Source organism: Labrus bergylta, chromosome 21 (genome assembly GCF_963930695.1).
Source record: "Labrus bergylta chromosome 21, fLabBer1.1, whole genome shotgun sequence".
In the NCBI taxonomy this organism is placed as follows: Eukaryota; Metazoa; Chordata; class Actinopteri; order Labriformes; family Labridae; genus Labrus; species Labrus bergylta.
The window spans coordinates 12743767-12768565 of record NC_089215.1 but is presented as its reverse complement, the minus strand read 5'-3'; the positions used below and the strand labels follow the sequence as shown (position 1 = coordinate 12768565).

At 39.1% G+C, this 24799-nt stretch overlaps 1 protein-coding gene across 7 annotated transcripts in view; it reads right to left on the bottom strand.

Annotated features, from left to right (window-relative positions):
- The window catches only part of kcnc3b (potassium voltage-gated channel, Shaw-related subfamily, member 3b), a 50495-nt gene that overhangs the window by 7073 nt on the left and 18623 nt on the right, over positions 1-24799 (bottom strand). For 3 of the 7 annotated variants that reach the window (XR_002278119.3, XR_002278120.3, XM_020638788.2), the window contains exons 3-5: positions 15017-15998; positions 13485-13679; positions 12401-12529 (exon numbers count right to left, since the gene is read on the bottom strand). Coding sequence is in view for 5 of the 7 variants with exons in the window: in XM_020638788.2 (XP_020494444.1) it covers positions 12408-12529; positions 13485-13679; positions 15017-15998 (1299 nt within the window). In the remaining 2 variants the exon portion in view is untranslated. Of the gene's footprint in view, positions 1-5441; positions 5571-12400; positions 12530-13484; positions 13680-15016; positions 15999-24799 lie in introns of those variants that run through there. The other 4 variants (XM_020638819.3, XM_029278413.2, XM_065949422.1 and 1 more) reach the window with 2 other exon arrangements.

Below are 24799 nucleotides of genomic sequence, written 5' to 3'. Positions count from 1 at the left end.
TCACAAGACCCTCTCCAATTGTCAAATGTTACATCTGTATAATTGCCAAATTCTGAAATAACAAGTTTGAAGTGTTATTCTAATTACCATATAACCACATGAGAAATTTAAAAATTTGGTCTTGAAAAAGCAAAGCAATGGCAATAACACTGGCAAGAACATATATCTATATAACATAGAACAGGGTCTGCTGAGCCTCATGGTGTCCTCCTCGGACCAATTTTTGTATTAAATGTCTCTGACATTATTTATCTCTTTCATGCATTGCTATCACTCAGGTCACTGTCATAGTTTATGTGTTTTAATCATCATTCTTGTTTGTATATTAATGTCTATGTATGGAAGTTCTTGCATAAAGTCTTTAGGGGTATGTAAAAAAAAACTAATATGGGCCCTGATGCCAATTAAAGGAATGTTCAAGCTTTTTGGTAAACTACTTGATGAGGGTATTTTGCCTCAAGAGAATGATAACTGTTCCCCCTCAGTGTGCCCAGCTTTAAATTACATTTACAACCATCAAATTATAGTTTGATGGTTCATGATGGTTAAATAGCTCTCTTGTAAGGATATACCATAGACTGTGAATATTAATGGATGAAGCCTGATTGACGTCACCCATCTGTTACGGCAGGGGGCTCCAGAGGCTCATCGGCAGCAGCCGCCATGCTGGACATCTCAGCCTAACTTTCAGTCCGCCTAACTTTCAGTCAACCTAACGACAGACTGAGAGCTGGAGCTGAGGGGGTTTTAAGACTTATGATGTACAGTCAGTGTGTGCCCATTATGACAATAACTAATCAGACCTATTTGTTTTTTTGTACCAGGCTGTAAACATGTTAATTTCTAAAGTATAAACGGGCTTTTTTGGCCCTGGTGTGTATGTGACTTCCAGTGCTCCTGGAGCCAGCCTCAAGCGCACTTGACAAACTGCAGGATTTTGCACTTAATTTATCAAGACCGGAGGTTGCGGCTTGGCAAATACTGGTTGACCATCTTATTAATGTAAAACCTAATAAGGCACAATAGTACCAGACATAGTTTTACCTGCTATGAATCTCTTCATTGCACAATTCATTGTTCATCAAAGATCAAAAAGCCACTTTCTACCCTCCTTCTCACAAATTATAGGACTGCCAGAAGAAAAACAACATAAAATATTCCTATGCTAACATACTTCATATATAGTGGTAAAACAACAGTTGAAATATCTACATTTCATGCACACTTACAATAAATGAAGTCCTGTCCAAATCAGAACAAAGAGTGCACTCTGAAGTTCCCTTGTTTTCAGGATAAAACCATAAAATTTCATAACAACATATGGACTAACCCAGCTCTGGAAGAAATGTTTTTATGAAACCTGCCCAACACTCACAAAGTATGCATAGATATATTAATTTCATATGACTTTAATGTATTCACATGTGTAGATACAGTTATGTACATTTTCAATATTACCTACCGACCTATTAAGCATTGCTTGAAAGGTTTAGCTAGTTAAATCTAGCTAGTTTACATGAACTCCTAAACTGACTTCAGAGCCTAGAGGGGCCTCATAGAGGCACTTACAACATCTGCCTGTTTTCTTAACTTAAACAATGTTCACATCAGAATATCCTGGGTGATTTACATTTGCTACAACAATGTGTACGACCCTTGAAACTCAGAAATACAGTTGTGACATTCTTCAGATGAATCTTGATCAAAAAACAAAGCAAATCTGAAATAAAAGCATCTATAACCATAAAGGCCTCTGTGGCGCTTTTTGTGCTGGCAGTGCTCACGACCTTAGTTTCAGAGCGCTTCTCGCCTACACTTATTGTTTCTAGGTTAGAAACTTCCACTTCTAACCCCTGTAGTGACCTTTAGGTCTGTTTTAAAAAGCTCTTCATGCTTAATACTGGCCATTATTCAAAGAAAAATTTCCTCTGCCTTTGTTGTTTAAAAAGCTGCTAGCAGATGTCCCGCCCCTTCTTGATTTTGATTGGTTTGTGAGAAAAAAGTTACTTTAGTGAGCGTGTAAGTAAAAAAACAGGTGACGCCTAGGGTGTTAAAATCTCCGCACTACATTGGTTATCTATTGAAAAGGGGCGCTGCCAGCACAATAAGCAAGTCTATGGACACAGGCCCTAAATCTTCAAGTTCAAGTGGTGGCATGTGAGTTTATGTTATTGTTCTCATCCACGATCGATCAGTTGTAACATTAAACAAAAACATTCAATTGCAGATATGCAAAATGTTTGGACATATTTCTTGTCTGTAACACAAAATGTACATTCTATAAAAAGTGGCATACCATTATAATTCAAGTATCAGCAAACTGACATCCACATTGTGGAGTCATTTTAGGATTATACAGTATGCATGTGCGCTTAAAATGTTTGATGCAGTTTAGTGCGCAGAGAGAAGTGATGCGAGTAGGAATGACTAATCAAAATCAAAAGTTTGTTGATGTTGACCGAGAGTAGCTATAAGGGTTTAAACCAGGCCAATCAATGCTCGTTATTATTTGCTTTTCTCCTAGCATGCTCATGAAACATATGTAAGTTATATCTATTTAAAAAACACTAGTATCCCAGAGTAACCCTGACTTCCCTAAATTAAGATTGACTTCATACATTAAAGAGCTGCTGTCAACATTTTTTTGGAGTCACTGGAGATACAAAGCTCTGCATGCTGTTTCAAATACTTTAAGACAACACCAAATTAGTCTAACTTTTGACATCATAATGTGAAATGTAAGAATATTTAATATAACCACAACTATTAACAACTTTTTTTTGAATGCGGGATGGCTTTCAAAACCCAGCGTTAGTTGAATTGTTGCAAGCATCACGTCTTGCAGTGACCGTATGGTAGAATCAGTCCTTAATCAGACATTTGAACCTCTACAAACTTCTGTGGATAACAGATTCAAGCAAACATCCAAGTGATGCCATAACTTTCATCTTCGTATACTGCATATCTAAGTTCTCAAACGTGAGGAATCTGGAAGCACATTGATTCTTTTAGACAAAATGGAACGAGGACAATAGATCATGACAGTGGCAATATCAGGACCTGACTTTTTCTTTTTAAACAGCTGTGGAAATCTCCTTCTATTCACCTTGTTTGTTCCAAAGCACATTTGTCTGTGTGATTTCAGTCCTATTACATTTCCCCCTGTTAATAAACTCAAGGACAGTTAAATACAACACTGTATCTTTTGGACATATCTTATTTTAGACAATCAGTGCGGTAAAGAAAATGATTCCTTACAATGAAATACACTTTACCGATACAAGTGAAGAAAACGTACAAATATTACAAAACTAAAAAAATCAAAATGGCAGCCATAATAAAAAAAAACAACTCCATTTAACGACCAGTAAGACCACATAGACTTGAAACAAAACAAGACATATGGCTCATGTCATTGCTTAACATATTCACACTCTGGACTAAATCAACAATAGAAAATAAGACTGCCTTATAGTTCTGTGCATTTTTTAGATTAAAAATAGATCTGGATATTTACATATGTATGAACGCAGCATGTTTCCCAGCATTCAAACAATATTGCATGTTTATTGCACATGTGAATGTGGCTTCATATATATATATATTTTTTATTTTGCGAAACATTTTGGACATAAGACCTACTTTCGTGGGAGGACGACGACAATCTGATTAGGATGATAAAAATGTTATTTGCCAAACACAAATTAAAAAGGAGTAATGGAAGTGGATGATAGACTATCTTTAATCATAAACATGATTGCAATTTGTTGAGATGGAAATTAAAAAAAATCTCAAAATTCTTAAAAGTGAAGAAGAAGCGAAACAGATATTTAGTAAAGTTGGACATTATTTGTAAGAGACGTGTTTGATTGGTCGGTCTCGTTAATTTCATGAATTCATACTTTGTCATGTCCTCTGTGTCTTATTCCCACATGCAAAACTTTCAAGGTTAGTACATTAACAATTACTATAAGTAAAGTGCTTGTATGTGTTTTCACTGTACAGTTAACTTTGTTGTCATTCATATATGACTTTATAGTTACATCTGTTATAATCACTTTCTACATACAATTTCTTTCAAAAATTCAAAGCCTATAAGTAGATATTTGACTATACATTTCCTGATTCACATTTTTTCAAAACCTCAAGTCAGTAGTTTTCTATTGTCACATAGAAAGGATTAACTGAAGATGTGGAAGCCAAATTGAGCCAACAAGTGGAGTTATCATTTAGCTAGCCAGGCAGCTCTACCTGTGAAGTCTTCAACTGCCCTAAAAATGTTAACTGTTCTTTGTGTGATCAGAAAACTAAAGCACCTTAATAGACGAGAATACAAAAGTGGATTTCGCTAAAGAAATTCACGACTTTTAGCCAATGGTTACGATGTGTAATGGTGGAGCTCGTGAACCACAGTCATTGGTATAATCTGTTGGCTAAGACCGGGAGTAAACAAAATATCTGCACTAGCTTGGCTACCTCCATTAATCAAATGACCCTCATTATGATCCACAGCCTGCATATTGATCTGGAAAGAACTACATTTTAAGTTGTTAAACAAACTACTTTTGAATCTTTAAGCATCAAAAGGAAACATGTTATCTCTTACCATGATTTTTAAGATATTGTTTAAGACGATCAGGATAATTGAGAGGAATGTCTTAGACAATATGTTTGGGAAACCCCAAGTTATGTTTATGTTTGATCTTAATCAAAATGTGATGAAACAGAATACAAAAAATTCAAATGTCAGTCTGTACTACTTTCCAATTTCAGTTGAGCTTAGTTTTTTTTTCAACTTCTGACCTCACTAAGCTTTACACTGAAGACTTAAAGAGACTTAAACACTGAGACCTAAAGAAGCTAAGTAGTTTTTTGTTTTAAGACAAAGAGATACCAAACTTCTACTTTAAACATCCATTATTCGCAAAAGACAGGAAGTAGAAACCTATTCAACAACAATATAATCTAAAACTGTATTTTTGTCTTTGGCTACATGAACTGAAGTATCTTGAGTTATTGTTGTTTCTCTGGACAGTGTGTTGAGCTTGGTTTTGTTTGGTCCAGAACATTTCAAAATGGATGGCTATCTACACACTAAAGTTTAAAAAAGGATCAGTTTCGTTTTGTTCTTTCTTTAACCTCGGATATCATTTACTAACAATCCAAATGTTTATTTTTTACATTTATTCTAATAACTTAAAATAAAAGTGTTTCTAATTTCTAACCCCTTCAGCTAACCCGCATGCATTATTACACAATTAGATTGCCAAGAAAAGAGGTCGCTCCTTCCAGGTTCAACTTCATTTTTGTGTTATTGCTTTTGCACATTGTAAGATCCAAATGGAGGCTTCATCGCAATCAGTCCGTAGCTAATCCTCTGCATTTCTTATCATCCAGTAATTAACATCCTTTCTGCTACAAAATGGAGGGGATGGGGGACCGACAGCGACGGAGAGGTCCTGGGGTCTCATAGTTTTCAAAGGGTGGGCTAGTGATAGGAGCAAGCCGTAGTGAGGACCCCGCCATCCCTGATATGTTATTGAGACTGCGAGATTTATCATAGCCTGTCGCTTTAAGTAGATAATTTAAAAAAAAAAGTGTGTTATGTTTCAAATGATTATATTGTTTTTTTATTGATTATATGAAATTATGTTATTGTGCAAATAAAATATAAAGAAAACATAAATGAAATGTTTGAGTATGTTATCCAATAATTCCATATTTAGTTGGTTTGTTATAAATGTACATGAACATGATTTCAAAGTTCAAAACAGAAATAAAAATAAAATGAAGGAGAAGAAATAGAAAATGTGTAAATAAATCATATTGACATATAAAGAACAGACAAAGACAGACACAGACAGGACAGACAAGACAAAACAAGAAAATGAGAGTTATGATGTGTTTTTTTTTTCACAACAGAAAAGCATTAGATTCACAAATATTCAAATGTTTGACTTTATAGAGGGCCCATTGAATAAAGCACCCAAAATTGTATGATCGTTATACATCATGTGTAATTCTCAGATGCTTTAGACAACTATCTGGCCAATTGTTTACAGTATCACAAGAACACAGAGGAGTAAATATTCAGATATCACGGTTACACTGTAGGCGTTGACCACATGAAGTTCTAGGAAATACAGGTTAGAATTAAACCAGCAGGGGAGTGATGGTGCATTATTGTCTTAAATTAAGGTTCAGAAACAATTTTTAATTTTGTTTCCTGGAAACTTCAGATGGCCAGCACAAAAATATCAATCCTGCAACACCTAAAAGCACTTCCTAACCCCCGGTAATCGCATCCTGTAGTAATAGTAGTTTATTCTGGTTTACAGTGGGAAATGACACAAGGCAAGACAACATTATTTATTGAAAACATCCACCAGTGCAAGTGAAGTGACTTTGAATCAGAATTGTAGTTCTTGCACAGTGTGGAGGTTGTTCAAAAAATACAAATTTTGAAGAAGAAATTAACAACACCTTTGTGTCCTTTCCTGCTGTACTTTGGGTGTATAACATAGCATGCAGACATTGAATTCCCCTTGTAGCAGCCACATAGAAGGTAGTGCTGTGCTGGTCGAGTGTTGTTGCATTAGGTGAAGTGGACAACACCATTGGTAGGTAGTCTTTTATCTGCCCTAACAATGGCTAACTGACATGTAATGGGTGGAGTTTAAACGTTTTATTAAAAACTTTATTAGCTGACATTTTATCTCCCAGATTATTCTCTAAAACTGTAATTTAAGAGTCTTTGGAAAAATACTCTGCTATATTTTTTGTCAAACTCCAACCATCTTAAAGCCAGTCAGACGGGAAAAAAATAATAAACTTCCATTGTGTCACCCTTTGTGCCTTCCTGCTAAAATGGGAAAACACGCCAATTCTTCAGCTCTCTGGATTACAAACCATTTGAGCCAACCATGAATAAAAGTTATTTTGTATTCTGACTGGCTCAGGCACATTAGTCAGACGGCAACTCAGTAAAATATTGATGAAGCATTTTTACTGGGTTGTTAAGGCCGTATGCCACTCAAAGATTTCTGTGAAGCTGTCCGACCAATCTGAGGAGCTAAAAGTATTTGTTCCTAACATCCAAATGTATCTGGACAAAGTGTCAGGTCCACTAATTATCAGCTTTAATTGATGTTTGCTGAATCACAGTTGTAGGCCAACAACAGGAGGGACAAGCAAACTTTTTTTTTATCTTCAGGACTACAACAACCCTTACCACTGAGTGCAGACAAATCTTTTTTTTTTTTTTTGGTTGAACCCTTCACCGGAGCTCATTGAACAACTTGTTTAACTTAAGATTCCATTCAATCGAACACCGTTTTCTGAGACTGTCACTGCCACATGAAGTTTCTGCTGAGGCTATAGCTGAACACTGTGCTGCTGATGATTCACACTAGCATTAGCACTAACTCATTCATAATGATGTATCATTAAAAAAAAAAGAAAAAGATAAAGTTCTTATTCAGAATTCCTCAAATCAAGATTCTCCTTAGCTCAAAATGTGGATTTGTAATGTAATCATCTCAAAGTCTTAGAGGTCTGGAGCTTTGATGATGTAGATAGCTTTAAAGTCGTAATGCTGTCGATTAAAATAGACAATGAAAGAAGGTCAATTAATTTACTGTGTAGTAAAACATGTGCTGCTACATTATGTTCAATAAAATATAATTTATTTTATATTAATTTAACTGTAACAATAATTTCCTAACAGTTTATATAAGAGAGCTTTTTATCCAAATCATGTTTTTAGGTTAAATATAAAGCAACGGTTTAATGCTTGTGGCACCTTTGATTGACTGATGTATGCACTACCGATTTGAAGTATGCAAGAGGGTATACATTTAAAAGACAAGCTTTTTATGCTACTGAGAAATTCCATTGGATCTATGCTTGGTGTAGAGCAAAAATCAGCACGCAGCTCACAGGGATGAGGAGAATTCAATACGACCAATAAGTCACCATGTCAACTTTAATTTTTTGCGACCAAACAAACTATATAGAGCATGTTTGCAGTATTTAATTCTCGAGATGTTTTGGTCTGAAGTCAGAGGTTTAAGATGCTTGTCAAGTGTGATATGAATACACATGGATAAGAGAAGAAAATCTGTCAAGTGGATGAAGGTGAAGTTGGTTGGAAAATATTAAAAACTGGGCAGTAAAATGGACCTGATTAAAAAAGTATTGCTGACAAGGAGAGGTTTCAGAAATGGCAATAAAACTGCTGATAAAGCTAATCATGTCTCAGCCACTGCAGTCTGTCACGCTCTGCTAGCTAGCTCCTCTCTGTGCTAAGTACTGTATTTACAACATCAACAGGGGCTTGGTGCACTGGGACTGTCTATCAGGGGAACTGGTAAGTCTGGCTGTCACTGTATTCAGTGATGACATAATTCCTGTCCAAAGTCACACTTAATTTACACTACCGAGGGAGTTAGTACCTACCTACAGTCAGACTTTAGATACACTGCAGTGGCGGCCTGGGAATGGGATGAAGAATGAGTGTTAATCACAGGAGGACAAGGATGTGGAGAGGGAGGACACAGAGACAGTCAGAGAGGAAAGACAGCAAATATTCTGACCAGCTTTTACCTATGATGATGTTAAGTTAAACAGATTGAAGACAAATTAATAGACTTGATCATTCATGTAGAAGGCAGAGAACATACTTGACTGCCTCTATTACTTAATGCACATATGCTTTCTGGTTTCATGAGCGTGTGCTCGCCTGCGGTGGATGCACACAATGTTGTGTTCAGATGCTATTCTTGGCATGGCCACATACTGTATCATTCTTACATGGGATCAATTGCCAGTTGAGAGATGGATGATAAGCAGTTACCCATGATACGATGTATTGATCACATTATGAGAATTTCTGAAGCCTGAATGTGTCCATACATATCGTACACTACCTTGGATGTCTTAAATGACTAAATGACATGCAACTGTATCCTCTTGTTAGCTGTATATAGGTCATACATACCTATTTACAGCTAACAAGAGGATGTCGGTACATACAATTAAAGCTCACCGCCAATTAATCTTTATGTTTATATAAACCTTTCATACATAAATAAATATTGATCATATGTGCATAAGCAAAGATATAAGTATGCATTCTTTCTTTTCGAAGGTAAAAATCTGGCTCAGACAAAAGAATATTTGCAGAGTATTGTGATGTGGCAAGACAGATATGGATGTTTATGACCACAAGTGTATAAAAACACCAAGGACACTGACAAGTGTTAGCACATCAAACACAGGTTGTTTTTTGGGGGGGGGAATTTCTTTGCACAGGAAAGCTATAAGGATTTAAATTTGGAGTAAGAATGTTTTCTTGAATAAATAACTTTGCACAAGAACCAGCACGGATAAGGAAGTTGTTGTGGCCAGAAAGTGAACATTAGAAAATGCAATCCAACATTTAGTCGACTAACTAACTATCATAGTTGATATCGCAAATATTATTTTTAACTCTTAAATAAGGTGAGAAGTGTAACAGCTTGTTAATTATTAGACATATACACACAGCCTGTTATCTGTATAGGCTTCATTAAATCTCACTATTGCAATACAAAAATTCTGTCTTTTATGAGCGAAGGAAATACTATCTGTATCTTTGGAGAGAAAAAATGTCTATAGTTTTAATATTTTGTGGTTGGTTACATTTGTGAATGAATAATGTACAGTTTGTAAAATTCACAGTCCCCATTGTGTTGTTAATTGGTTTCATTGTTTTGTGGCCATCTCTTTGATAATTTCAATTCATAAAGGGCAGACAGGAGGTGATGGGAAAACACAGGAAGAACACAGAGGAGGTCAAAACCTCAAACAACAAAACACAGTGGTACGAAACACAAAAAGAGACCGTTAACACAGACAACACCAACCAATGTTGATTTTAAAAAATAACAACTTAATACTACATTTAAAAAAATCAAAAAACATCACTTAAAAGCCTTGAAATCAAAGTTACTTAAAACACAGAAAAAGCACTAAAAGATAGACACACTATTTTAGAACCACAAGACAAATTAACCACAAAAAAACATAAGGGAAAAAAACAATTGTTAAAATACAACGAGGAACAGAAAGGAGAGAAGGATTGAGGAGCATTAGAGACAGAGAGGGAAAGATGGAAACAAAGGAGACCCTTGAAAGAGGTCCAGAGGAGTGATTTGGAGTGAGCAATCAAAGGGTTGATTGACCATTTGACCTCAGTGAGACATGCATATTGCATTGGACGCTTAAGAAGTTAAATGGCCGACAGTCAAAGAGAATAAACTGAGACGCTAAAAAAAAAAGAATTCTGCAAAGACATCTTTAAGCGCAGTTCTACAAAATAAATCACAACTGAAGCAGACAAAAAAAGAGTTTTAGACAGCAGGACAATCCCTCTTTAAAAAGAGGAAGGAGACTCGTTCCCTGCTGACAAAGCTTCAACGCCTTTTCTTGGTTGAGAACAGATTTTTAGCTGATTGTTAAAACTGTAAATTTGTATAGGTAGACTGTTTATTTAAACAGTGCGAGTTGTGTACTACACACATCAAGTAAAATGTATTTTTTCCAGCACACAAGACTCAACATCTTAATCCAAGCTGACTAAGAGACAAAAAACATTATTGACCCATTAGCTAACTACAACTATTACTCATCAGCGTACAGCTTTACTGTAAGAAGCGCAAACTCTGAAGCGTCGGCACTTTGAATGGACTCCAGATTCGCTTTAAAGAGGGATTTTTCTTGCACTTAAATTGCCGTTCATACACAAGAACAGTTAGAACTGAAGCGATGTCGTGGACATCAGAGTGAAGGACTTGGAGAGCTCGAGGCTTGCTTACCTTAGACATCATGTAGCCACTTTCAATCAAATATTTCATTGCGGTTTGTCTGTCTACTCAGTAAGTGTTTCAGTCACCGAGTGCAGCCTGTAATCCTTTTTTGATTTCTATCCAGGTCTCCACAGTACAACACAACAACAGTTCTTGAACTTTGGACTACACTTGGAACTGAAAGCACAGATTTGTGGTCTAGGGAGTAGTATTTCGGACACATTACACGCTCACAACACTTTATTGTTAAAGCAAGTACTGCGCAATGTTGGTTTGTTCACAAAGATGGAGCAACATGTTGCAACACAGCAGTTTAAAATGATTGCTTGTTTTCAGCGTGGCATGTTTCAAGAGGTACTATCCCTTGACCCAAGTGGCTCTGCTGACCCCAGAGACCTTTGGCATCATAGCACTGCTTGTTATGCAATTATGTGAAGGTTCAAAGGTTCGCAAATTTATTTGAAACAAACTTGGTATATGTTCATGTAAATATGCACTTCTTCGAGCCTCAATTGTGTTCTTGCATAGGCGGATTTAGGAACATTTGAAAGTTCAGTTAATCTCTGAACGGTTTGTTCTATGCAAAAGTACATAAACATACTTGGTATGTATAGAAATCACTGTAAAAAGGAGTATTTTTGCTTTCTCAATTGCAATGTGTGCTTTTGTTTGCCAAGGTGGAGGTCTGTGGGGTAGGGAGCAACACAAATAAACACCGTAGAAGGGAGAAACAAAATTAAGCAACACACGACAGCACAAACACAACACTCAGACGGCTTTGAGAGGACAGAGACACAGTGTATAACACGTAAGAATGAAAAAGCCCACATACACACGCGTGATATGACACAACCTGAAGAGAGAGACAACAACAACACAGAGGCACATCAGACAACAACGTGACCCACTGTTCCCGTTCAGTCTTCTTCAGTGTACGTTTTTATTGGTTATTGACACAGGACACGACAACTGGGTTATTTTCAGTGCTGCTGCTGGATGTGCACATGGGCACACCCACATTAAAGTGCTTGTGAATGTATGCAAGTCTTAAGCTCTTTCACAAACACACAGATTAGTGCACACTGTTTATTGTGGCCATTATTGAGTTCACATACTAAAGACCATTTTTGTGCTGATAGGAGGTTGTTGAGGTAAGGTTTCACTAGTTTGGTCAATGTGATGATCCCTGAAATGCCACCTAACCTTCAATATTCAGATTCAAGCACTACCTAACTTCACTGAAACTTCTTGCATGAATCACTTAATGTCAGGACTCAAAGTAAAATCACACTTTCCTCACTTTCAGACACAGAGAAGACTTCTCACAGGTGACCCTTTCATTGAACATGTAGACACAACACTGTGGACATGGTGGTATATCTGTGATTTGAAATCATGCAGTTGTCTGTGTTGAACTTGGTGTTGCACTAGTGTTGTGTAGTTTGTGCAAGACATGCTATTTCATAGAGAGCTTGGTCAAAATGTCTGTGCATTTTTAGGAGAAAGTTAACTAGGCTATGGGTTCCTTTGAATTTAACTTTGGTCACTGTTACCTCTGGTCTATGGTTTGATCCAGGAGGAGGTGGAGTTTGCATTGAGGTCCTGCTGTAACAGAGACCCTTCCATCTTAAACCAATCCTCAGTCAGAGGGGAGTCTGGGCTGGGTGCCAGGGCTGCTGCCTCTAGTTTGTTGTCAACAAGGGGGGTGTTGAAAGTTTGGAGGGAGTGTAAGGGAGTGTTTTGGTGCAGGTTGGCAGCAGTGGTGGTGGTGATGGTTGAATTTGCAGTAGTAAATGAAAAAAAGGTGTTAGGATTTCATGAGCACAAAGATGATGCACATAGGGTAATAAAAAAAAGGATGTGAGGAAAGTTATGGGGAAGCACAAAAGGAAGGTTAAATGAGGGCATGAGTTTCGAGATGGGGTTAGAGGAGGAAGGGTTCAAGGAGGGGAAATGTGTGGGAGGTAGGGCGTGAAAGACACCAAAAGGGTGAGAAAGGGAAAGGGAAGGGAGGGCAAAAAAAAAAAAAAAAAAAGGACGAGATCGAGGCAGGAGAGAGAGAAACAGAAGTGACAAGAAGTAAATTAATGCATGGTCAACTGTCTGAGTCCAGAGACAGAGAAAGACAGATCGTTTATGAGCATGAACGATTGTGACATTATGGGACAGAACTAAATTCAAAGACGATGTTCAAAGATGGGAGAGAAAGAGACAGAGAGAGACAGAGAAAAAAGAGTGGAGGGACAGAACATCTTATGAACAGAGGAAATAAAATATGATACCAAGCATTGATGGAAACAAAGACAACATGAATGTGAAGAAGGTGGAAACAAATTGAGCACAGCAGAAGAGCTAAATTTGTTGTAACAGTGAATGAATAATGTTTGTGTGTATGTGTACTTACGATCTAAAGTTGGATCCTTCAATCTGTAGACGAGGCTTCTGAAATCAGTCTTATGTGTGCTTTTTCATCCAACCCACCTTTCCTTGATGTTTGAATATGATTACATAAAGAGCCTATGTGTACCTATCTGGACCTATATAATCTGCATGTTAACAATATGTTTTGCCTGGCATCTTACTGTGTTTACACAAGTTGTTCATGTTCATGTATCCGTCTCCCGGTGTGATACGTACCTTTCCGCACATTCCCATCTGTGGCACGGAATTCCCTGGTGTTGAGCAGGAAGCAGGCGCGGTCCTGCTGGTAGCGTTCCCGAGTAGTCCCTCGACCAATCGGGCTCCTCTCGTCCGGGCTCAGCACCTGGTCAATGGTGGGGCAGTCCTCGTTAGCCAGCGCAGCCGAGGCTGCATCACCGTTCTGTTTGGAATCTGGAGGGAGGGAAGGGGGGACACCAAGGGGAAAAGACGTAGAGGAGAATTTAAAAAGAAAAACACGGAGAGGAAAAACGTACATGTCTTAATGAAAAGGTTTATTACTTTATTTTATATAGTATAACAGCGAATAGGATTGATATTTTAAAATGATGATCTGATATTTCAAAACAGAACCTAAGACCACAACTAAACTCAATACTAAATCTCAAAGACTATGGTGTAATCGATCCATTCCTTTCCAACTATCTTGAATTCAGAAAATATATTAAGTCTTTTGTCTCAGCATCTAAAATGTTCACATTTGATGGCCTTTGTCTTGTGCTTCACTCTAAACTGATTTGTTTGCTTTTACATTAGATATATTAATCATATCATATTTAACAGGCATACAAGTTCATTTTTTAATTCAATAATGTTCATTCATCAATGACTGGAAAAGACGGCTGTTGAGGTCATCAACACCTTCAATTAGGCATAATGTTGAAATATGTTACCAAGCGCCTGTTGTTCTGTGTTGTCTTACAGCATGTGGTGATGATTTTGCAGAGCAGACTTAGAGCCAGTTGTCAAATAAATTGACTAAAATTTCCTTCTAGAAAAAACAAAAAAAACACTTTAGCCTTGAAGAGAGCCAACCAGACAGGATGTAAAAGCACCGATGAAACCAATATTTTCTGGCTCACTGATGACTAAGGCAGTAAAGCAATGCATTAAAGGTGCATTACTGCTACTTTTGTCTGATGCCTGCTGCTGCTGCATGTAAAGACCAATCAAAAAAGAAAAAAAAAATTATCGTCTCGTCCAGATCGTTATAATGCTCATGCCAGTGAGAAAATGTGACGTCAGCCCAAAATGAGAAGCATTAGGGCCGTTTTAATAGATAATTGAGTTCATTTTCCTTCCGCAGTGTTTGTTTCTCCGCTGACAGATGGGTGCCCTTCAGGCAACTCTGGACCTACCAGTTGATCATAAATTACACACGAGTTCTGATGGGCCAGTGATTTCTCCAGGGTGGATCTAGAATCAACTATACGTCACTTCTTGATAGTACACCCACTTCTTTTCTTGACACTTTGACCTTAAACTGACCCGAGAAATCATCAGTGTTTATGCCTGAAACTGCCATCAGCAAACTGACATAAATTCAAGAAGCATGCTAGCCAAATTACTCAGTTTCATTTTAATAAGAAAAACTCTGACTAATATAATAGAACTTGAATATTTCGGCCCAAAAACAAATAAAAGAATTTGACACTTGAATAAATCCAGTTCTTGGTAGTTTTCAAAAGGGACAAATAAAGAGACTAAGCATGAAAAACAGAATCGCTCACCTCTGTTAATCTCTATAATTTCTTCTTGTGCAAGAGGACAGTCACCCCCCATGCCTCCAGAGCCAATCACACCACCTAGGACATTTCCCAAGAGCCTTTGTGGTGATGCAGTAGCCATAGCAAGGGCGTCTGGCTTGCAGTAGTTGGGTGAACCTGGTTGCGGTGCTCGAGGGATATGTTTGTTCTTCTTTTTTGGGAGCTTTTGTTTGGCCATGGCCAGAGAGTAGTACATGCCGAAGTTGTTGACAATAACAGGAACTGGCATAGCAATGGTCAGCACACCAGCCAAGGCACACAGCGCACCCACCAGCATCCCTGACCACGTCTCTGGGTACATATCTCCATAACCCAGTGTGGTCATGGTTACAACAGCCCACCAAAAACCGATTGGAATGTTCTTGAAGTTGGTATGGGCACTGGCAGTTGGGTCGTCTGGGTCTGCTCCGATTCGTTCCGCATAGTAGATCATAGTTGCGAAGATGAGGACACCAAGGGCTAAGAAGATGATCAGCAGGAGGAATTCATTGGTGCTGGCACGAAGGGTGTGGCCAAGGACCCGGAGGCCCACAAAGTGGCGGGTAAGCTTGAAGATTCTGAGAATACGGACAAATCGGACGACGCGGAGGAACCCCAGGACATCCTTGGCAGCTTTGGAGGACAGACCACTTAGGCCTACCTCCAGATAGAAGGGCAGGATGGCCACAAAGTCGATGATGTTGAGGGAACTTTTGAAGAACTCCAACTTGTCAGGGCAGAAGGTGACTCGAAGCAGGACCTCAATGGTGAACCAGATGACGCACACTCCCTCCACATATGTCAACCAGCTGTCGGTTACTACTTCGTATACGATCTCGTCATGTGTCACGTTGCCCACCAAAACGGTCTCTGTTTTGTTGATGATGGTGTTAAAGGCCTCATGTGTCTCCATGCAGAAAGTGGAGATGGAGATGAGGATGAAGAAGAGGGAGCCAAATGCCACATACTAGAAGAAGGAAACCAAAGAAAACAAGAGAAGAACACTCAGTAAGACTTCAATCTTAAGCACAGACAGTAGCATTAAAGCATTAAAGGAAAAACTACAGCATTAGGGAAACAGACAAGAAAAAAATAGTGTATGTGTAACATTACTTACACTATAGCTATAAAAATAATAATTTCTGAAGTTAATTTTCTCCCCACATCAGGACCAAACAAGTGTTTTAGTTTCTTACCGGTGGGCAAGTCGATTAACTTGAAAGGACTTTGGCACAATTTGACCGTTGTGAACAAAGTCAAAGGATAATCAGACTCATTAGGCCAGATCAAATGGTATGTGACAGTCGTAAGTGATTGTAATGAAAGATGAAGCCATAAAAATAGACGTGCTGTCAGTATCTTGTCATATCATGTGCTATCAGGAAATGATGACACAAAGTATTTAAAGGTTCATCAAATTATGAATAGTAATAGTATATATAATAGTAATATAATAGTACCATGAATTTAATATCAAACGGATCAGCTTATTATTTATATCATACCCTGTATTTTTCTTTTAGAATAAATATTATTTTCATTTAATAATATATTACAATTTATTTATAATGAAAATAAATAAACAGGTCAGGTCCTTTAGGTCTGACTATCCTCATCCCAGCGGCTGTATAGGTTCAAATTTGATCATGGCCCTTTGCTGCATATCTCTATGCAGTCACAAAATATTGTGACTCAAACCTGGAATGTCCCAGCCATGAGTTTTATTCACTCTGGGAGCATATAATAAAACTGATCTGATCTAAATAACAAATGGAGAAAAGATGAAAAGAAAAGGAGAGAAAAGTGCTCTGCATTCATATAATTCTTCATCCATAACAGAAAAGGAAAGATTAGTCAAAATGAACACCAACTTTTTCTTTGGTAATCTGCAAGAGCTGATTGCTAAATCAAAGTTGTGAGGATAAGATCAATAATTAACTGATAATCTGCAAGCAGTAGCCCAGAAACCCCCCACTTCAGTCTCACAGCTCATTGTCACATGAGCTCACTCACAGTTCTGTGTTATGAGCCTCAAAACATGATTTTGATGAAACTGTCAAAGTGAACTGCAGTCTTTCTGCTAACAGATGTAGACGACAATATCACACTCTCCAAACAAACAGCTGATTAGTGCGAGATATTTTAGTCTCGTTTCCACCAAGTGGCCCGGTTCAGTTTGGTTTGGTAGGAACCCAAAATAACGGTACCAAAAAAGTAGGACGTTACGGATCCCTTATTTTGGTACCCTTCTGTTTGGGTGCCAAGGGTTCCGATCCTAAAGGGTCCCTTATTTACTGTGTCCCTGTTGTTCTTGAATGTTTAACTTCATTAATAGCGGGCTACACTGTGTTGGGCTGCTATAATGTCACACTATTACATAGCTGACGCGGCTATCTCCATCTGTCGTACACTCCGCTTATTAAATAAGGGTACGGTTGGCTGTGGAAACGCAAGCAAGTTTAGGGTTTACCGTACCAAACTGAACCAAACTGTACTGAACCAAACTGGACTGCTTGGTGGAAACGGGGGCTTTAGAAATCTTATATCATAATAAGTAGAAAGCTAGTGCAGATTCCATGGCAGACAGAGAATAAAAAAACCCTCCCTCTTAACTAAACTGATAATACAAGTAAGTTGCAGATTCTTTGAGCAGCAGTACTGCTTACCTCATTAATTCATCATATAAATATACTTAATTATGGACCGAAATAAAATATGAGTTTCCAAAGATTTCCCATGTTGTTTGGGCGCTTTTACCCGCTTGAAGGTATTTTCTGTAGAGTAAAAGAGACTGAGTATTTCAGCACTCCAATATTAAATGTTTTTTTTTTTTTTTTTTAAATCTTTAAAGTTATAGATTTACTTACAAAATTACAGCGGTTAATTGATTAAATGCACAAATTCAAAATCGATCTGCATCCTACCTCTAAAGGATTAGATTTGTCTTAGTTAGCATACAATCAATGTCTATTTTTACGTGCGCAAAAGGACATCAATCATTTTGATGGTTGTCCTTGAGGTGAACTTGAAGTTTACGTCGAACATGTTTGTGATGGTATAAGGCTTCAGCTGCCTTTTTTGACCTACAGACATTTCTTTAAAAACAGTAAGAACAAAGTCCCTCATTCAAGTTTAAAAACATATTATTTTGAATTGACCCTATACCCTTCCACATCTTAGGAGTGTTGTAATAATGGCCTTTTGTACATGTGGCATCCTCTATTACTACAGTGTCCCCCAGCACCATGTTTGTTTGTTTGTTCACTTCCAAGACTTTGACCTCTGGGTACATTTCCTTGGCAGAAAGCAGCTAAACAAGCAAAGTTCCACCACAGAGACTTCGGTTGTTTTCTTCTTCATTTTTTTATCACTCAAAGGCGATTTTATTAACACTGGCAATCTCTATGATCTGCAAGCTTACTGTCTATATTTACCCAAGCTTTTTATTCTACTGTAACCAATTCAATTGTCACTGAATCAATTAGAGTAGCATGATAACTCCAGTGTGTGTGTGTGTGTGTGTGTGTGTGTGTGTGTGTGTGTGTGTGTGTGTGTGTCTTTTTCACAATCTTCCCCTCCTGCGGTCCATTCCTACAGGGCCTGCAGTGTATTTATAGAAGCAATATACTTTGTGCTTTATCAAATAAATAATAAAACACAGACATGGCCTGAAGAGCAAAAGAGAAGGGTAATTCATAGTTGAGTGGAGCACGTATATATAAGAAGCCTGAGTGCCCCTCAGCATACTGTGCGTGTCCACGTGCATTTTTTGACGTTAGGCACTTATGCAATATCAAGAGCAATAATGCTTAAAAGAGGCACGCTTATAACGAGGCAAATGGAGGGAAACGGTTTGAGTTATTTTTCTTGAAAGGTCCCGTTTCTCTCTTCCAGCTTTTTCTTTGAATTGGATTTTGGATGAGAGCCTACACATTTTTTCTCTAAGTGCCTCCACGACAGAAAGCAGAAGACTTAAGATGCTGAGCCGCTGTCTTTAGTGAGGAGATTAGCTGATGAGGATTTAGCCGAAGAAGTGACCTTCCAGGAAAGTCAGGGATGCAGTAGAGTCAATATCTAATTAGTAGGACAAAGTTTGTATATTGGGCTCCATTAGTAGTGGAATTAACAATGATAATGTTAGTATTTCTTGCTGTTTTTTTTGTTTTTTTTAAAGGAAGTTCCTTAAAGGTACAGGATAAAAAGGGGAGTGGGAAAGACATTTTGGATCTTTTCTTGAGTACGTCGACAAAAATGTTTGTCAGGTTTGTTCCAGGTTTTCTGTTTCTCTATCATCTGTCACTCCCACATCCCTCTACCCAACAACCCGCCCACCCTCCCGACCCCACCCTCCACCCGTTCACTCTCTGGCCTTTTTATACCTCTCCTTCGCCATCTCCTCTCTGTACCTCTTTTCTTCTCTGCTGTTTCTCACTAGTCGATGTCTGACCTACTTCTCAGATTGCTGCAGTGCTCTCTCTCACTCTGTATCATGAAAACACTCACACACGCTGAGGGTCTCGTCACCCTCCTACCTCTTCTCGCACACCAGCCCCCACCACCTCTGTCCCGAGGAAGCAGGATAGAACCAGTGAGACCTGTTCAGGATGCTCTCTCATTCGCCAAGTTAAAAAACCTCAGGTTTACGAATCAGTGCAACAAGGACAGTTTTTCCCTAAAGTGTTATGCACCTTTTTTACACCACTGCTGCTTTTATTCCTTATGACATTAATGGTGTAGGAAATACAGACATGAGACTGAGGAGGTGAGAAACACTGAAAATGAAATGTTTAAGTGTGGATCTATTCTCTAAGTGTGTTTTTAACGCTGCAGTGCCTTTAGACCGTAGAGGTGCTGTTACACATGTACAAAAAACACATACTAGTGTGGTAAATCTGAAAATAGAAGCAAAAGTGGCGTAACATCTTATCTTCTTGCTACACAGGTGGAGACACAGGAGGGGGCGGACAGGTGGGAGGGAGAGCAGACGATGTGGATCCATGTGTAGAGAAGCACAAAGAAAAAAAAAAGGTGGAAGAAATCCAGAAGAAAGGACAGAGCACGGTAAAGTGAGGGGAGGTGAGGAGAGAACGCCAAAATAAGTGAGTCAATTCGAACTCGGATAGACGAAGGCATCCTGGGCCAGGTTTTGCTTGGATAAGCTGAGGCAGCTCGTCGTCCTGATGATCGTGAAGGGATGTGACTGTGCCGTGCAAAGAGGGCTTTCAGGAGGAAGAGGACAGAAAGCACAAAAGAAAACATGGAGCCGGAATCAGAAGAAATGAAAAAGAGGAGAAGAATTCAGGAGATTGAAGGCTAATAGTAAACGACAGGTCTTCGGCATCAGAGTGACTTCTGTTTACCACAGGGACAGAAGGAGTTCTCCGTGTGTGTTTCCTACATGTTAGGAAATGTCAGAATCGTGTTCACAAAATGGATGAGTTTGACTCAAAGCTGCATTCTGAAGGATGTAGTACACATCAAATAACAGCCATCTAAAGACAGTAAACCCTGATTTGAGGCTCCAGAAGTGGTTGCAGGTGATGTGACGAATGAGGTCAGAATTTTCATTTGAAGAGTTGGTGCAATGAACACTTTCCTAAAAATACTGAGCTGACACTTTGAATTCAGCATAAACAAAAATAGTCAACAAACCAAATGTGTGAGAGCATAGTATTAGTGTAGAGCTAAATATTCCCTAATGTCCCATGCAGTTGTCCACGTTTGTGTTCTGCTGCAAGAAAATACCTTACAACAAATTTAGATGCAAGTAATAGAATCAAAGACACAAACGACAATGGGAGGAGGCAAAAGTCAGCTGTTGTAATATGTAGCTTAAAAATAAAACCACTACTGCTACGGTGTTGATCAGTTCTTATCGAGGCCATTATCTCATTTTTGCGCTCAGACATTCCTGAATTAACATACTCCCACACAAAAACAATATTCTCAAGACATGCTGTCTCTTCCTGTCTAGCTGGAACAGTATGAATACGCCAAGAGATTTGTGTTGCAACTGTGAAGCCTCTCCTGATTTGCAGACTCACCTTCTCTCTCTCTCTCTCTCTCTCTCTCTAAATTAAACTTTGGTGTCCAGTGGGAACTCTGCAGGGAAATCTTACACGCACAGGAAATAACTCATCGGTATTTAAATCTGAAAACCAGACGCTGAAAGACAAAACGTTTTCTGCAACAACATTGAGGGAGCAGTCTGTTCAGAGGTATTGAAAGGTTCAAATACCATTTTGTCCTTTCCTATACTGGTACTGATATCAGACTTAAGTATCGGCCGATGCCCCTCTGATACTTGTGGGAATAAAAAACATTTTGGTAGAAAACACCCATTTAAAGCTTTGATGAAGAACACCAACCTATTGTTATCATACTGATACACATACATAGTTAAGATACTAGTCTGGATACCCATGCTGACCACCCTACAGGAGAAACTGGCCAATGAGAGCTGAACCTTTTCAGATCAAACACTGAATTGCGGTTAATATAAACAACTGTTTGTTCACGCTGTAGTTAAAACGCTGCCGCTGATGAAACAAAAGCTCATTCATGGTATTGGTGAGAGAATGATGCAGTGTTTTAAGATGGCAGAGCACAGTGGATTACACTGTAGATCTGAACATCTAATCAATATTGATCAATCCATCACAGCAGCCGATTAAATATGCAGCAGCATGTCAAGCAGAGATCTGTTGTGTGTGTGTGTGTGTGTGTGAGGACAGGGTGAGAAGCACCCCCACTGCGGGATTGCTCATAAAATATACTCAAAAGCTATTTGTATGTAACACACACGTGTAGGAGAGTGTGTTTATACTATACTGTATGTGTGTGTATGTGTGTGCATGTGTTGGTGTAAGCGCCAGTCTTAAGCAATGTGTGTGTGTGTGTGTGTGTGTGTGTGTGTGTGTGTGTGTGTGTGTGTGTGTGTGTGTGTGTGTGTGTGTGTGCTGTATGGACATGAGTCACCATGTGAGAGAGACAAACAGCTTATGGGCACAGGAGGTGTGTGATCGCAGATAGTGAGTGGTAGCTACATGAGCTGCATTGAGGTGATGGAGAGGGACGAGCGAGGAGACAGATAGAAAGAAAAGAGGTGGAGGAAGATGATAAAAAAGGAGGAGTAGCAATCTGTCACTTCACACTTATTTATCTCCTCCGGTGCTTGTCTCTGTTCTCTCCCGTCATCCCTCTCCTCTCTGCATCATGCAGGTATGCATGTGTGTGTTAATGCTCTGAATTTATGATTCTGAATCACACTGTAATATTGGTGTGTGGGTGTGTGTGTGTGTGTGTGTGTGTGTGTGTGTGTGTGTGGGGGGGGGGGGGGGGGGGGCGACTTTATGTGTTGAATTCCCTCCAGGAAAGCTACCATGTGTGACACCTGCAGCCCCGATGACCTTCAAGGCCGGATAGAGTCTCCCTCGCGCTCTAGACTCTGAAATTAGATTTGGAAAGATCATCAACATAAATTTAAAAGAGCGGGAGTCAGACACTGAGAGAGGGAGAGGGAGAGACCGTGAAAGGAAGTTGATAGAGAGCAATGACTGTGTTTCGACGGATGAATGAAGTAGAGAGAGCAGAGGAATGAAGGGAAGGGGGATAAAAAAGACGAGCAGAGAAGAGAAGACAATAACTTGGGGGAGGGGAGGGGGAGCGGCTGGGCATCGAAGAGAGTGAGAGTGCAATAAAGAAGAGATAGAGGTGAAGAACAGGAGGAGGTGCTGGGGGAGCATGAATGTAAGTGGTATAACCGAGAAGAGATTGTCGGAGGTGATATTAGCCCTACAGGCATTTTTGCATGCACGGCGGTGTGCCACGCTCTTCTTTAACGGGACCTTAGTGGCGCTGTGTTTACTGCGGCACCATCCAGAAGAGCTTTATCATTACAGTATTACCACAGCCCTGCTCTGGCTCTCTGTCACCATGACAACCACTGCGTTAGCCTCTGCTTTCAGGCACCAAGGACAGGATTGAGCCAAATACTGCTCCTACAGCTGGCAAAGAGGGCTGAATGTAGAGAAGAGAGGAGATTGTGATCTTTCAGATTGCTCAATGAAAGAGTCACGTTTGTGAGGTGAAAGCTGAGTGACCTTGACAAGAGAAAATAAAGGATTTGACTCCTTATTAACCGTGCCTTCATTTCATGCACACTGACGGGGATGTTTGATCAGCATTAGTATGAAGAGCGTCATACTCCGTAAGTCGGAGACTGTAGAGTCTCTTTCCCAGAGGGCAAAGCAAATGGGCGACTGCGGCTGCAGAGTCAGCAATGATAAGAAGACACTGAAAGATGATGTGAAATCTGCTCATGAATGAGGCATGAAAAATGGACGTTTAAACGATGTGAAACACAGAACGTTCTCCTGAAGGGCAAGCCAAGCAAATGGTTCAGTCTGGCATCGGGTGATTAATCTATTATCTTAGGTGAATGACTGCAGCCATCAGTCAGAGACTTTCAAAGTAGCCCCTTAGCGATCAGCAAGAGTTTAACCTTGGGTGGCTTACAGGAATAGCCTTCACTTGTGCCGCCATCGTCATCATCATCTTGATCATCATCATCATCATCATCATCACCACAATCACTGTCTTCATTACTGTTTTTATGTTCGGAGAAACACTGCAGAGAATTTGAATTCTAAAATATTATAAACCCAGCAGTCAAACAGTCTCAAACAAGACAAAGGGAACGACTGAAATGTCAACAGGGAGAGAGTTCCCTTTAGGCACATGGCGTGTAAAATGGACAGGCAGTAAAACTGAGTGGAGAGGCAGGCAGAGAGAGAGAGAGAGAGAGAGAGGGGAGTAGAACAGAGAAAATGTCTTTCAGTTCTTTCCAGTGTTACATTTTTTTTATGTGTTGAATTATGAATTACACTTAGTGGCTTTTAGCCGTTTATGACCCTCAACCTCAAGTCTGCCTCATGTTGGTTTAAGTTGTGCTGGCATGGGCTATAAAATGTGTCCGACTATATTAACCACAGTTACAGTAATCAGACAGTTGTTTTGTGTCAAGTCCACCAACTAAAGCTTATATCACTTGGAAATAAAATTCAACTCAGCTGCATAACTTTATTAGCTTTGATCGCTAAAAAATAGCGATTAAAGATTGTCATAGGTTATTGATTTCAAACAGCTCCAACAAACATTGTTATTTCCAATGGGAAACATGAATATTTGTATGAAAACAAAGTTTGTCTGTAGTCATGAACCCACCGCTGACTTTATAGTTTCCCCCCGCACAAAGGAGCGTTTTAGAGTCCTTCAGCTTAATTTTTTTTGGTTTAGACTTACAGCTCTTGTCAACATCTTTTATAGGCACAGAAGCAGCTGCTTTAAGAGGGGAACAACTCTAATAAGCTTTGAGTAACTTGTTCACTTTTAAATGTCAAAAAGACTAAATCTGTGAATTAAGAGGCTTGAGGTAATAAAGCCTTAATCACCTAAAAGGCATATGGTTCCCTCAGGAGACGATGGGGACTGAAGACAAAGCCGTAAATGAGCAGTTTGTTGAACTAACTTAGATCATCTGGACACAAACTCCAGTTTGGATCTCAGACATTACAGAAAAAATAAATGGAACATGTTTAAAAAACACTGAATAGGCTTGACAGTTTTTTTTCCTCCAGGCACAGCGACCCACTAAAAACAGCTCTGCGACCCACATTTTGGTCCCGACCCACCAGTTGAACCACTGTGCTCGAAGAGCTTCTAAAATAACTTTTGTGGGTGTTACACTCTGATGAATGTCAGAGTTTC